The sequence below is a fragment of the Atractosteus spatula genome, chromosome 9, assembly GCF_055471065.1.
Source record: "Atractosteus spatula isolate fAtrSpa1 chromosome 9, fAtrSpa1.hap1, whole genome shotgun sequence".
NCBI classification, from domain to species: domain Eukaryota; kingdom Metazoa; phylum Chordata; class Actinopteri; order Semionotiformes; family Lepisosteidae; genus Atractosteus; species Atractosteus spatula.
This window is the reverse complement of record NC_142714.1, coordinates 19,966,382-19,982,535: the sequence shown is the minus strand read 5'-3', so window position 1 is coordinate 19,982,535 and position 16,154 is coordinate 19,966,382. Positions and strand designations below refer to the sequence as shown.

Sequence of the window (16,154 nt, the reverse complement as noted above, 5' to 3'; positions counted from 1 at the left end):
AATAGTACTATTCAAGATCTATCTCTATCCATTAATAAGATAACGGCATGTTTAAGATCATACCAAATCTAATCACATAATATGTCTCTAAGTGTACATTATACATGCATCGAAAGCTTCCGTAGTTATCAATATTTGCTGTAACTTTTTGGAAGAATCGAGAAGCAGTAACCAGAGGGCAGTGGAACTGAAGTGCCGGAGTGTTTCCGGAAGCAGCCGAGGGGAGCAGTGTGGGTGACGCAAGGCGCTGTTCCGTTTCCAGTAATTTCTACGGCGAGAGATTAAAAAGCGTCCGAGACGGGAGACTCGAGTGTTCTAGAATAGAGCAGGGAGACACGCCAGGCGACTGAGTTGCTGAAAGAGTGTCGATGAATTGACAGTACCCTAGTATAAGTCACGCAACCTTTCCCTCCTATTTCTTCTTCCAGAGCGCATTTAGATATATATTAGCTGTGACCAGAATCGATTTCTGTACTGTTTGAATTGTCATGGCCAAGTGGGGAGAAGGAGACCCTCGTTGGATCGTAGAGGAAAGAGCGGATGCCACCAACGTTAACAACTGGCACTGGTAAATGATGACAGCTCTCTGAATTGACAAGGTTTTTTTTGAAGAGGCATATCTGCAGCGGTGACATCAGTGCTTTTTTTTGGAGCTAACGCATGGATACTTAGCCTGGCCTGGTGTGGTATTTCATGTGCGGCGCGGGTGCTAACATATCATATCACAGAGGCAGAAATCGGACATCGCCAGATGTCTAGAAACAGCACACAACCGAGCCACGGCAGGAGAGCCGTTGATTGAAGAGTTTCGTTCGTCAAAGGGAAAGTAACGTGGTTGACTTATGGTTGGTTTTGGAACTGCAGGCACGCTGCCTTGACAACTAAAGAGATGCAATTGAAATATTGACTCCTTCGGTATACAGTACTTTAATAACACGATGTCTCACTGCAGTGAGCTATAGCTGAGTGAAGTCCAATGAAAACGCATCGAAGATTCGCGTCATTATCGAATATAGGTTATACCGAAGCACCATGACGCAAAAACTCGAGTTTACGTGTGCTTGAAAGTGTTGAGAAAAAGGTTTTCAGCATCTGTATCTGGTTTCTTGAGTTGAAATAGCCGAACTCTGGAGCTAGTTAATTTGGAAAGCTTTGTCGATCACGCTGGCGTTTGAATTGCAGATATAGACATAAATAGGGTTGATCTGTTATTGTAGGTTTTAGTTCGTGTCGTCTTCTTATTGCTTCTGATATTCCCTCAAGTCTTCCTGGCAAACTTAAAAAGTCTTTAAAATAGTTTTATTTTAGTAATTTCTGAGCCAGTAAACATAGTTTCCTTCACACGATTAGCGTTGATAGTGTCTGAAAATTGTTAAAAACCTGACGCTTCCACTACGAAGTTAATCTTTGTAACGTTTAAGACTATAGGAAACAGCTACGACTGAACAAACTGCTTAGCCAAATAATTATATTACATACCCTGAGATCTTTCAAAAAATGTTTGGTTGGGACCCGCAGATGAATTAACTACTAATTTGGAACCTTTCTTATGTTCTGACAATTCAAGTGGTAAAGCACAATTATGACATTATCGCCAGTCCTCACTTTTTCACAGTAACCTCTTCATAGGCTGGTGTACCTGGAACAAGAGGTCATTTAAAGTTATTTTTGGCAGCTCCAAGAAAAGGACAGAAAGATAATATTGTTACATTACTCTTAACTGCATTGCATTTGAAATTTGTATTTTGGGGTGAAATAACCATTGCTGTGCACCACAATCGGGCACATCAATGCTTATTATTTCATTGGCTTTTAGGCTTCGCAGTGTTATTCATGTTTTGGCTGAGGATTTAGGCACCACTTTTAGTGTCTAGATCTGTAAGTGCAATATAATCCCCTTCTTTATCAGAAAACTCCTTGTTCCTTGTAACCCAAAGCCTCCTGGTGCAAGGAGGAACTAAGCCTTGAAAGAAACACCAGTTCATCTCAGGGCACACACATGGGGATAATTCAGAGAAGCCATGTCTAACTTGGTCTTTTTAGAGGGTGGAGGAAAGCAAAGTGCATTAACGTGCAAACACCACACAGAAGGTGCCTCAGTTCATGAACCCAGGAACCGAGAGCTGTGAGACAACAGTGGTAGCTTCCACACCACCATGCTAGCCAAATCACAGTACATAACATTAAACAACAAAAGCCAAAAATGTGGGTGGGTTGCATCTAATCACAGTGTTGTGAAGGAGAAACCTTGATCATTCTGGAATTTGTATATCACTTCACCTTGGCAGGCAGAGCTATTTCAAGACTCCTTGAAATATTGTACCTTACACTCAAGCAGAAGTAGGTTATACAGCTGATGTAACATCACAGCAAATTATAACTGTCCTAATGCTATAATAAGATGAGAGAGAGAGAGATACAACCACTTTATTAGCCATATACAATTTCTTGCATTAGGAATTTGTCTTTTCGCATACCCCAGCTTGCTCTCCGTGAGACACACAGGCACACGGACAGGGAGAGAGAAGCTTGGGGTCAGAGCGCAGGGTCAGCCATTTATACGGTGCTGCCCCTGGAGCAGCTGGGGGTTAAAGGCCTTGCTCAGGGGCCCAACGGAGTAGGATTCCTCTGGCGGCCGCAGGATTTGAACCGGCAACCTTCCAGCCACAGGCGCAGCACCTTAGCCACAGAGCCACCACTCCACATTGAGCAGAATTATTTGATTTTGGATACTGTTGACTTTTTACACATACAATTGTAGTAGGACAAACTGACAAACACAACTCATCTTCACCTTAAAAGTAAGGGGTTTACATGTTATCCAGTGGTTCCAATGGCTCCCCTGTTCCCTCTGATTTATTCAGGACAGAGCGAGATGCCACAAACTGGTCGTCAGACAAGCTGAAGGAGCTGCTGATGGCCGTGCAGGTGGAGAACCAGGAGGGGAGATGTGAGGTGACCGAAGTGAGCAAAATAGAAGGAGAAGCCTCCATCAACAACCGCAAAGGGAAACTCATTTTCTTCTATGAGTGGGATCTAAAAATGACTTGGACCGGTGAGTAAAGGCAACAAAGACTAAAAAGCCTGTGGTGCTGTTGAGATCACAGTGCAGCAGTCATTTCCGTCTGGTTAGATATTTTTTCAGCTTTACTACTGAAATTGAAATGGTAAATTGGAAATTTTCTTAGACACCTCCAAGATCTCTTTCTGAAATCCTTGTCCAGATGGTGAAAAGACTTGCTTTTTTCGCTGAGCTCATTGGAACTGATAAATGCCCATTAAAACTGACCTGTAGAACATTCTAAACGTGAAAGCACTTGTTGGAATACAGTTAGCACTTGAATGTACTATATACATATTAATTACAGGTATAATTATTGACACATCTTTTTGAGATAGAATTGTAATATAAATACTGTAGCATGTTGTCAGATATACCTGTACTTAGAGACATAATTGTATCCACTGTACTACTCTTTGCTGTTTTTTTGCTAGTGAATGATCTTCCTACTTGGGAGGATACTGCCATGAAATGTCTTGATGCTAGAGAAGTAACATTTTTTTTCCTCCCGGCCAACAGGTGTAACAAAATCCGGAATAAAGTATAAAGGAAGTGTAGAGGTTCCAAACCTATCTGATGAAAATGATATGGACGACTTAGATGTAAGCATTTTAAAATTGACTGCAGTTTTACAATTTTATTTTTATTCATGTATTTTTTTATAGACTAATGATGAATCCTTTTTCAGTAGGCATTTAATCTCGCACATCCAAGGTCCCGGATGGTTTTAATGGGCTGAGTTAGTTTTTGCAGAAATTAAAATCTAGTGTATTACTATACTTTAGAATGTTGGTCACAACACACTTCTGTAGCAATCATTTAAAAATGCATTTAAGTTGTAAGAAAATAAATAGTAAATAGTATAATCTAATCAACAGGAGTAATGTAACTACTTACTATTGACTTCAGTCACTTAAGACATATTTTACAATGTTACTTTAATGCTGGGTGGAATAGCTGAGGAGTTTGACACTTAATTTTTAAAATTGTAAAATGTCTGTTTTTTTAAATAGATATCCGTCTCGCTTGCTAAAGATGAACCAAACACACCTTTGACCGAACTGATGAAGACGGAAGGCGCAAGAAAAGTGCGACAGGCACTGGGAGATTACGTACAATCACTAAAAACTGGTATGAGGATATTCATTTAGTCAGTTTGTTGGCCAGCACCCCGTTTCCTGTGTTAATATTCTTACTACTTAAAGTTCCTAATTTAACACCAAGAACGCAGGCTTGTCGTGCATTTCTGGCTTGTTGTGTGTTTCTGGTAGCTTAAAAGTAGAAGCAAAGTGTACCACTGATGAACAATTAATGAAAAACATTGAACACTGAGCATTTTTAAATTTCAATATTTTGGTGGGAAAATAGTTAAGTTACATATGAAATGAATACTGATTTTTTTCTAATAGTTTAGGCAGTGTTATTTTGATTTTTTTGCAAGTACTCCATTTGCAAACTGATAGTCGTTGTCTTTGTTATTTCAGAGTTCACTCAAGGCATGATTTTGCCCACTGCCAATGGCATGAACAAATCTTCAGCATCACAATCCAAAGCAAAGCTGGATACGCCTCAGGTATTGTCTTTTTGTGCCAAGTGCACTTCTTACTGATTTCTTTTTGTATAGACGTGATATTTAAAACTTTTTAAACTGTCAACCATCTTAAGTGTCTGGTATAAAAGTGATCTGACCGTCTGACTGAAGGTATAGATCACTGATCAGTGGGATTTCTTAATTTGGCTTAAATTGAGTTTGTGAAAAAATATTTATGAAATAATGCATCTCAAACCAAGTAATGGAATCTGCCACTGCAGGGCTTATACTACACGAAACAGTTTCATTAAAACATAACAGCTGGGAAAGGGTTGTGTATAAAATAAGGTGAAGTGCTTTTTCTTTTAATTCATAGTACAGAAGGTTAATTGCACTTGACCACATCTTTTTTTCTTCTCAAAACTAACCCGTTCTTTGTTCATTATTAGATTGCCCCTGGTAGTTCTGTTTCTTCAGCCAACGCAGGAGTGAAGATCCCCACTTGCAAGTTCAGTTTAAAGGAGACTTTCCTGACTTCACCAGAGGAGCTCTACAGAGTCTTCCTCACTCAAGAGGTAAATGTGCTCTGTGTATACAATGAAACACATACGGCCGTTAGTGTACAAAGATCTTATGACTGCTTGGAAAAGGAATGTTTTGCATGAACGTCTACAAAACGAACCTTTCTGATTCGTTCTTATTGTTTAGATGGTGCAGGCTTTCACCCACTCAGCTGCTGTTGTTGATGCCGATAAAGGTGGAAAGTTCAGACTTCTGGAGGGTAATGTCTGTGGTGAATTTTTAGAGCTGGTGAGTACTGAACATTTCACGAGAGCTTAAAAATGTTTTTGTCTGTATTCTAGAATGTAGGAAACAAATTGTATGCTCTGTATTGCAGGTTCCAGAAGAAAAAATAGTTATGAAATGGAGATATAAGACCTGGCCTTGTGGTAAGTCTTCAACTCTTTTTACCTGTTCAAGAAAGGCAAGAAACGTGAGTGATGTTTGCAATTTCAGAATCTAAGAACATCAGAAAGTTTGCAAATGAGTGAAGGTCACTTCCTCATTCGGCTTTTAGTAGCCATTTGATCCAAGGATCTCATCCAACTGTTTGTTGAAAGAAACCAGCATATTGGTTTTTACAACATGGCTTGGTTGCTTGTTTGGACTCTCACAACCGTTTATATATAGAAGTGGCTCCTGTTCTCTGTTTTAAATCTGGTTTTGTACAGATACATATTGGCTATGCAATCAAATTTAGTTTCCCGAAATAATTGATTTACTCTTACGGGGTGAGAATTCAAATATTTATAATAAAAACTACAGAGTAATTTGATTTGCAACCTTTTCCCTGCAGATCTTGGAACCTAAAAGTTGTAGGAAAGAAAATAATTCAACATAACAAAATTTCACCTCTTTTTTTCCTTTAGAGCATTATGCAACAATCACAGTAAATTTAATTGATCGAAGTGGCGAGACTGAACTCAGGGTGGAGTGTAAAGGAGTACCAGTGAGTGAAGAGGAACGGACCAAACAGGGCTGGCAACGATACTACTTTGAGGGCATAAAACAGACTTTTGGTTATGGGGCACGACTTTATTGAAGACTCTGTACCGTATAGTATTGTAATAATGACTTTTGAACTCAAACAGAAGCTTCAGTCACCTGTTCATTTGTGTGTACATGCTTTCATTTTTAGCACAGTTGTTCAGTCACATGCTGCTATATGGCAAACACGAAGGAACTGTGCCTTTTTAGAGGAAGTCATTTTAAGGGGTTGTAAATTGGAGCTTATTGTGTGAATATATTATGATAAAACTGGTGAACCACTGACCTGTCCATTTTGATGGTAAAAACGTACATGGGTAGGATTGCCATGTGTTGGCTTATATGTGTCCACAAGATGTCTGGTGTTAATAAATGTGATTTTTACTCAGCTCCCTTGTGATTTGTAAAAGAGCTCTTTAACACAAATAAAACTGGTTTAGATATTATTCCAAAACAAAGTACTGTAAAAGATTGCTGTACAGATTTGCTTGAAACCAGTGTGTGATGTGCCTATGCTGTAAAAGTGTAAAAACATTAATATGACCCATTGGGAACACGAGGGTAATTTATATTATGAGCTGTTTTTGAACGGCAACAACTTTGACTTCTGTGGTCTTGCATTCAGCAGGTACACAGACCAGGTGAGGCCTGTGAAAGTGAATGGAGACTGTGATGTACTTGTTCTGCAGGTGAATGATTTTTTTAGGATGGGAACATAAGTGTTTGTAAACCTCTGGGACCCTTTGATTATATGACAAAGTAGGAGACTTTCAGACTGGATCGCTGAATAGTGTACTGTTTTCTGTAATTGTTCTGCCTGTGTCTAAGTTACATAATGTACTGTAGCTGTTCTAAATCACTACAACTGTATTTTTTCTAATCAGGCTCCAAGGTCTTTCAGTGGTAACCCCACTTTTAGGTTGTTTTGATTAACCAACTTTAAAATAGCTTAGACATGTCTAACAAAATAATCAAGTTAATTGATTACATGAGTCAGGACAAAAACAAGAAGACACTAGAACCTCCAGCTATTCAGTTTCAGGCCTTGATCTTTAGTAGCGGTTCTTAATCAGGGTCCTAGAATCCCTTTGTGTATGTGTTTTTTGCTCCAATTGGACTGTCAAATACAGGCTAATTTGTTTCAATGATCTATTTTAGGTGACCTTTAAAAATGTTTAATTTTAGTGCTTAAAAATTTAATTGGTATGAACCCTGTGCTAGTTAGAGAGGTTCAGGGCCACACACATGCAGGGGGTGTGATCTGAAACAGAACCAATTGGATTACAGCTGCAGGAAAAACAGCACTCCACGGTTGACTGATACAGTGTCATTCCCACTTGTCTGTCATCACTCAATAACTTTAACAGCTGTTTGGTGAGGAATAAGGGAGCTAATTTTAGCAAGCTCGGGAGAGACTGCATTCAATTTTATGTGCTGCTGAAGTTGTTGGGGGGGAAAAAAGGCACCGTGACCTAGGTATTTTTTAAACCAAGGCTTGAGTGCAGAAGACCGTTTAAACCAGAAAGCAGATCAGTTGTAGACACAGATTAACCGTGTACTGAAGGGCCCAGTTAGAACAAAAATCAGCAGACACATGGAGACTCCAGGACTAAGACTGAGAACTGATGATTAGAACATAATTACATATACGTCAACAGTTTGTTTCCAGATTTCCAAAACAGATTTAATTTTTGGTATTGTGACTAAATTAAACTGCCTGTATTATGCATGAGCAACTGTTTAAATGCACCTGATGGGTTAATAGTTCATTTACAGTATCCAAAATCTGACGGCTTTGTATTATTAAGGTAGCATGAATAAGATATATAAATATGACATAGGAGCAGTGGAAGTGCTGCAATTATTTATTTACCATTTTCCGTTAAACTTTCTTTGTAATGAGACACTCATTGCCTTGAATAAAACATTTTTTTCACTGACAATTTTGCGTTAACTAACCTTTTAGAATGTTACACTGTATGCTGCAAGTGAAATTTGTTTTACTAGAAGGAAATGTACTTAAGTTTTGTATAGACATAAAAGATGTCTGACTACTTTCATCAGTATTATATTTTCATCGATATTCTTCACAAGTTAAAGCCTTAGGTTCACAATAAAACAAGTGGATGCAATCAAAGTGTGCTTTCTGGAAAGCTTTATTCTGATGAATGTTTTTAAACCCTGCAAGGACCATTTTAAAGCAACATATCTTAACCAAACATTGACAAAAAATATATTCATTTTAAATATTTTTATAAATGTATTTACATTTTTTACATCTTTTTAGAGAGATGTTCATTTGCCTTGCTGAGATTATATAAAGTATATTCTTAAGGCATTTTGGATAAATTTAAAACTACTTTTGCACAGAAATGTACTTGTACTACTCCAGATGTTTGTCATTCATATTTCCAGTATCATCCAAACCAGTATAATTCAATTGTTAAAAAAACAGCTTTGTGAAACCTATACTTTTGTTAAATTTTCACAAAATTCACATAGTAATTGCAGTACAAAATACAGTATGTTGAAAAGTCCTTAAAACATTTTGTTCCTAATAGAATTTCCATAAAATTATTACTTAAAGGAGGAAATATAGTGCTAGATCTTACCACAATGTCTGAAGGATGTGGGTGAACTGTACAATGATTTCATGTTTTTTAAAAAAGGACAGCAGTTATGTATAAAAGGACCTACATATTAACACAATGTTAGATTCCCCTTTACAGTGCTTTATACGTTTAACTAAACTCAGCAATGCTTAAAATTTTTTTTGAATCAAAGTCTTTATGATAACAGCTCAAAAGTTAAAGAATACCAGTAACAAAAATCACCCAAGAACTCAAAAAATGAGAACCGGTGTTGTAAACACATCCCTCTAAAATTGCATATTACAAAACAAAATTTCTTAATATTGATTGTAGCCTGTATTGACATTCAAATATGATTCAAAAATAAACAAAATATTTTAATTACCGACTTTAAAACATGAACAATACTACTACATAAATCAGATGTCAGGTTATTCCTCAAGGAGCAATTCTTTCCATATCAGAACTCACACAGGAGACATTTCCATTGACTACTAAGCATCCTGCTGAAATTGATACACCAGTAAAAGTTTAAATAGAAATAGAAAACAAAAAGTTTAAATAGAAAACAAAATTAAAACAACAAGGAAAAAGTCTCAAAATCAAAAATAAGAAAACCCAGCTGTGCTTTGTAGTCCCCACATTCTGTACTGCTGGGGATTGGTCAGATGTCAGGGGTACCAGACAAGGACAGCAGAAGCAGAAGAATCTTGACCTGCACAGTGAATATACCAATTAACCTGCATTTTACTAAAACAAAGAAGCCAACTGTCTGTTTTATTGACATCAATATATACAAAGGCTGCAGCACAAGCACCAAAAAGCAAAAACCTGTGTGTGAAAAACTGCAACACTAAAGGATTATTTTGATCTTTTAACCTCTTACTGTGATAAAGCTTGGAGTAGGGCTTAAATCTTAATGCCAAAATTATACTGTTGTACCAAGACATCTAAACATCTAAATGGATAACAGCATTGCGGGATTCCTGGCGAGTTTACCTGTGAGGGACCTGCTCCCCGTCCATTAGGGACTTTTCAAATCGTTTTAAGGACTTTACTTTTTAAGACTTGGAGAGAAACATTAAACCACTTAGCTCAGCAAGACAGCAGATAGCTCAAATCAAGAGAAAATCAGATGCCCTCATGTCCCAACAGAACTTGAGCTGCAAAATACCAGTAAAGCCTTTCGCATTAATAACATTTCAGCATGTTTCAAAAGTACCGGGGTGTGTCGTGCTGCCAAGCTCAGAGACTGAAGGCAGGATTTGGTCTGATGAGAAAGAGAGCTCTGCCTACCCTTGAAGCTGCGTGTTCTGTTTGCTGAAGGGTGTTTAGGCATGTCTTTTCCCAGGCAGAACAGCAGCTCTGGCTCCGAGTCCTGCTGAAAACCACACATCACTTCTCTGTTTAAGAGCCAAACTCATTTAGAGACACTCAAAAGTCAGAACACAAGCAAAAACTATGATCCCAAGAGTATAAACAGCACTAAATACATTGTTAGTTTTGTTGCTGGGGCTTCAGCACCAATTTCTACAGCTGCGGGGATAAAGCACCTTGATCCAGAATACAACGATAACAGTTACTATTAGGACTAGATTACTTACATGAACTTAAAGTTACTGTGGTAAATCATGTGTTACTGCTTAATTGAGATAACTGTTTGCTAAACTGAACATATTAGGCGCCCTTTTTAAATTTATAGCAGGAGTGGATGTGAAGATATCTATACTGAGCATCAAAGGAAAATCATCACTTGATTTATATGTGTATTTGTTTTAGAAAAAAGAAGGTTCTGTTTTATTTATGATAAATGGATCTTTCACGACTGGACAGGATCCACTTAAGTGACTTTAACTGTCATTAGTGAGGTAGGGGAGCTGATTGAATACCATTGAAGAGGTGATTTAACCTGTAAAATGGCAAGCTTTGTGAAAATCAAGAAAGAAAAACAAGAATGGTAACAATTTCCCCACACAACGTGAGACCTTTATGCTATCAGTATGCTGAAATCTGAACTAAGTCATCTCAGATGGACTCATCAGCACTGAAGCCAAGTACACCCTCTTTCGAGTGACTCAATGTTTTGTTTAGACCACCTTGGTGAACGTCAGTGAGTATGGTGCTGCTGTGTAGAACAAGATGCTAACAGTGTGTTATTAACCAATCGGCAGGGAAGTCCAAGTGTGGGGGCCTGGGCTCTGGGCCAGAGTGTCTGACAGCTACAGAGCTCTACTTGTAGTTATTGATGGTATCCAGATAGCATGGATCAATACGCTGATCAGTAAGACCTCGCTTTGTTGGCCTTCCTGCGGGCTCAATCAGATATGACAGCACTCCAACAGGACAATACAAGTGCCCATGCTGCCTGTGTAGAAAAGGATTCCTTGCAAGGTGAGAATGCGACAGTTGTGCCATCCATGCCCTACATGCCCTACATGCCAGAATTGAGCCCCTTTGAACATCTGGCAAATATTTAGGGACAACGTGTGGCATCTAGGGCTCAGAGACCAGTGTACAAGCTCATGCATGTCTAGGATCTGGGACAGGAATGAGACAGAACCCAACAAAACAACATTTGCAACCTCGTGAGCTTGTATTGCGTCCAATGGTGGCCACACAGCCTAGTGGTCTCAACTTTCCTAGTGTTAATCAGCATAATGAATTTACCTTTGTCTTAATTATTTAATAATATATCATGCATTGCAAAAAACAAAACTGATGTTGACAGGGATTCTCCAAGCAGTGGCACAAGTTGCCTGAATGCTGCTGTGGTAGGAGTGGAATTTGTCCACACGAATTTTCTCAGCTTTTGGGCAAAATGTGACTCCTGTGAATTACTGAGGCCCCTGAAGGCCTGTTAAAAAGCTGTCTGAAACACATTGATGCAAACTGCACTACCTTCCTGTCAGCTGCTGTGGTGCTTGCACTTTGCCAGATTACACATGGCTCCGCAGGTGTGTGTAGTGAAGGAACATATCGGTACATTCTCCCTTGAGTGTATTTGTGGGGATGGTCATTGCCGAGCCTTAAAACATTTAGCAATTCCAAACTGGATGGGTACATAATGAGATGTAACTCGGGATTCCTTCTTTTAAAGGCTACCTACGTCAGAGTGTGTGATGGAGTCCAGGGAACCTTCATTCTGCCCCCTGGGCTTCTCTGCTGTGCCACGGTGCTTCACTTTCAGACCAATATCCTGCCACCTTTTCCTGTCCAGGTATGAATGAGATGCATTACTTTAGAGCCCAGAAAGATACAATACAATACAGTACCCTGTAAAAAAACCCAACTAATTTAACCCTTCCAAAAACCTCACTATGTTTTCTACAATTGGCTGGGTTCACCATTCAAAGATAACATTACATGCCCATGAGCCAGAAAAATATTTATTTTTCACTGACAAATAGTACTTAACAACCTAATCTGAATCATTGAAGACAAAGATTGTCAACATCACACCTCAAAGTCTGTAATGTCTTCAGTTTTTTTTCCCCTTGTCTATCTATTTTAACCATGTCTGGTATTGGAGGTGAGTGAAAAAGAAAGGCATCTGGGTTTCCTAACCTCTGTGCAGCTCGCACCCCGTTGGCGCCATTGTCTTCCTGGGGAGATGGGACAGGTGGAGCCCGGCTCATGAGGTCCTTCAGGAACTCAAAGTGCTTCTCTGTTTCGATGCACTGCCTCCTTCAACAAGAACTCATCACACTTCAAAACACTATTTACTGATTTCATCTGCTGCTTTGAAGACAAATTGATTTTGGACTTATTTGGCTACGTGCTATGTTATAAGCAAATCTGCCATTTGTGGATTTATACAGAAAAGCAATAATCACCCTAGATTTAGACATACATATATACATGAATAAGTATAGCATGTCTTTCTTCATCATCACTTCTAGATTTACAGCAATGGCTTTAAACATAACACAACCTATTCACCTTAAATGCGAGGACAAAATCAAGTTGTTAAGACATTTTGGACAGAAAGCTATTGATTGCCTATCAGATATCTCTAGATGGAATCATTCTTTTACAAGAAAAAAAAAAAGAAGAGTCTCACAGATGTGCTTGGGTCATAGTCCTGCTGTGTTTTGATTGTGTAATCTGACAGCTTTTCGTCAAGAGAGATTTCAGAAACAGCTCCAGGGCTCTTGCTAAATTGCTTTGTCAAGGAGCTGCATTGAAAGGACTATCATCCTGTATAGGACTCTATATATGTTAGATGCAACTAACATCTTTCCAAAGCATTGGTTTTGGAAAGGAATACAAGGAAATAAGGGACATATACAATTGCATCTTCATAGAGAATCTAGACAGGCTTCTTCTATTTCTAGGGATTGCTTCCAGTTTCAATTTAACATGCTGATCAGAAGTGAGGTGCTTTTCAATCCCATGTTGTGAGACTAAGGAATTTGTATTATTAGAAATGAGCGAGGAAGACACAATTCTCTAATAGTGAAATGCAGAGAAACAGTAATGTACTAAGTAGATACCAAAAAATGTCAATAGGACAGTAGTATAAACTATACGAAAGTATACATATCCGGACAAAGGATACATATAAGAACTGGTACAGCTGCTGCGACCTTCCCCACTTCCTTGTCTGTTTGCATGATTTTCTTGATGCGAGCCTGTCAAAAAAAAAAGGACGTTAAACATGTTTAAACTATTTACATTGATACATTTTGAGGAGTTTTTTTTAGTGGTACTATTCTGATTCACGGCATGCTTTAACCTACCACACTACCACAATTTGCTGTTTTTTTTCACAAAGTGCATATAATGTTCTAAGTAACAAAAAGTAAATTCCATTTATGTTATGCACTTGGAGAATTCAATGAACACTTGGGGAAAAAAGAGGAGGTTCGCTTTTGGATTAGAACGTTGTTATCAAACTACATTTTCTTTATTTTAATTATATAGATTAATCTAAATCAGATCGAAACAATTGATGCAACATCAAGAAATGCAATAAAAAGACAAATTAAGTTTTTTGGCAGGTCAAAGGTGTCTCGAAGATATTGGGATGTGCTCCAGCTATGGATGCTTGCTCCCCGCCCCTAGGTAATGTCCTAAATACACAACACCTATGGTACCTAGGATGTGTAATGGATGTAGCCCACTTTCAATAAAAAGGAGAATCACCCTATGTTTTTAACACAAATTAAGCTGGAATTGTAACATCTGTGGACTATTCAATAAGAAACATATGAGATAACATCACCCTTAACTCAGTAAAGCGGAGCTGTCAGCCTCGACTGAAATCTACCCGTTTGTTGTTTTTTTACGTCTCGTTACCGAAGACGCAATTCCAAAAATTATATCGATTCTCTTACCGGAGGAAACCTCGAGTTGTATTTTCTTTTCTTTCCAGGCATTTCGTTTGTTGTAATCCCCATAAAAGGTTACATTTCTGAGTAATTTGTGGGCTCTGTGCGTCCACGGCCATTTGTTTATTTTTCACAGGAAGTAAAGTGGGGTTGAGGGGGCTAAAAATGGACCAAAAAAAGACGTTCAACCAACAGCGTATTGTTTTCTCGAAAAGTATTTTACAAAGGTTCAAATGCTTTACTGTGGTTATTTATCGTTCACTTACAAAGTATTGTTCTGTGTATCGCTGACATATTTACACAAATGGAAGGTAAATAATAGCTGTAGACGTTTTTGGGTTTAATAAGCTTAACGCCTTTTGATTGCCTGGCAACCACATCCCAAAACTGTTAATTAACCAATAAAAGTAAAACAAAATGGAAAAGGACTTAATTCATAGGGTACGCATAATCTTATATTAACATCTAGTCTCCAAATAATATTAAACCGAGTGAATTAATTTAGAAAACGGATTGCCCAAGATATTTGAAATAAATCGCATTTTATATGAATATTTTACGTTTTTTAAACAAACGTTTTCTTTGTACTCCATTGTGCTTGAGTTTCCTCCAAATATTATGTCATAAATTTCAAAATTGCCTCGTACATTACGAACTACATTTCATAAATAAATATGTACTGAAGTTTGTACGTACAAAAATGTTTTAGAGGAAATGTGTTTTCCAGGTTTTGTCTCTCTGTTTTGTGTGTCTGTTTTTCTCTCCTTTTGAGGTTGTCCTGCCTTGCAGTGCATACAGTACAGTAATTGACACTGTAGAGATTGAGCGACACACTGTTTTCCAAGGCACTCATCAATTACAAGAGGTGACATGTTAATTGGGGGCACTGAACTGGCTGGACTGGACCTGGAACAAGCAAAAGAGAAAAAGGGAGAGTGCACCAGGACACCTGGCTAACTGCATACACAATTGCATACATACTGTACAGTGAACTGTTTTCCTTCTGCTTATGGAGACTGCTCTGGAGAATCTGTTCCAGCCCCAAGGGGTCAGAGGCTTAAGACTGAAAACATCTGCTATAAAATAACTGCAATAAATAAACATCTCACATTTGTCATTTATATGCAATAGTGCCACTAAAATCAAGTATTTTCGTGTTACATCAAATTTTTGATTACTTATCAATCACCATTAAGTTCACGTTTAGGTATGGAGTGATGAAGTGATGACCAAGGCTTGTTAGATGTACTTATACTATACTGTATTTCGCCTTCAGTCAACGAAGGTGACCACCAATAATCACTTTGAAATCTATTCTTTAAAAAAGAACTACTGACTCCATAAACTTTACTGCAGCCTGCACCCCTTTGGTTCTCAAAATGTGTCCTAGAACACCTGATTACAAATCTTTGAAGTAGGTCAGTTCTTCAGACTTAAGAAATATCATAACTGTAGAATGAAAGAGACCAAATTATACAGTATATTTTATTTTCGCAGTAAAATTAAGAATGTGTGAAAAATTACACACCTAAATGAATTTACCTTAGATTACATAGAACAGCTTTGCTGAAGCAAAGTAGTTGTACTTATGTATCTGTGCTTAATTTGTGATTTATCTTCTAAAATATGTCTCCCCAGAATCATTGCCTTTAATTGTAGCTGACTACAAATAATATATTTTATCTGTAAAGAGTAACGTCTACTAGGATGCATAGATATAAAATAAATTAAATATCTTTCATTCATTTATAAATAAATGAATAAAGTACGGATCAAAGGCACTTTAGATTCACCTGTCCATCATCATTAAGTCGCTCACTCGTACTCGAGGGTCCAGGAATCCTATTCCAGAAGCAAAAGGCAACGTTAAGAATTTTACACCCTGAATGGGATGCCACTACGGTCCTCGTTTAAAAGTGTCATGTATTATTAATTGAAACCTCTCTGTATTAATAAATTATAGCGATCCCATAACTGTATCCCGAAATATTTTAAAAAATGTATGTATTTGATAGCTATACACAGTATAATTCAACAAATTGGAGTTTTGCAACATAAGGTATCTTAGATTCAACCGGGTAAATAATTTGAGG

At 37.9% G+C, this 16,154-nt stretch overlaps 2 protein-coding genes across 2 annotated transcripts; one reads left to right on the top strand and one right to left on the bottom strand.

Annotated features, from left to right (window-relative positions):
* The first annotated feature begins 248 nt into the window (after nucleotides 1-248).
* Nucleotides 249-8,275, top strand: ahsa1a (activator of HSP90 ATPase activity 1a). The gene is made up of 9 exons (XM_088925798.1): nucleotides 249-568; nucleotides 2,865-3,055; nucleotides 3,581-3,663; nucleotides 4,075-4,192; nucleotides 4,546-4,634; nucleotides 5,042-5,167; nucleotides 5,301-5,402; nucleotides 5,491-5,542; nucleotides 6,023-8,275. Exons 1-9 carry the CDS (start codon nucleotides 489-491, stop codon nucleotides 6,193-6,195), a joined length of 1,014 nt encoding a protein of 337 aa, XP_088781924.1. The 5' UTR covers nucleotides 249-488; the 3' UTR covers nucleotides 6,196-8,275.
* On the bottom strand, nucleotides 7,358-14,130 carry LOC148828375 (dr1-associated corepressor). The gene is made up of 7 exons (XM_088925222.1): nucleotides 14,068-14,130; nucleotides 13,290-13,362; nucleotides 12,792-12,885; nucleotides 12,296-12,415; nucleotides 11,838-11,940; nucleotides 10,028-10,109; nucleotides 7,358-7,401 (listed from the first exon to the last, which is right to left on the bottom strand). The coding sequence occupies exons 1-7, from the start codon at nucleotides 14,128-14,130 to the stop codon at nucleotides 7,358-7,360; spliced, it is 579 nt and encodes a 192-aa protein (XP_088781348.1).
* Nucleotides 14,131-16,154: the final 2,024 nt, after the last annotated feature.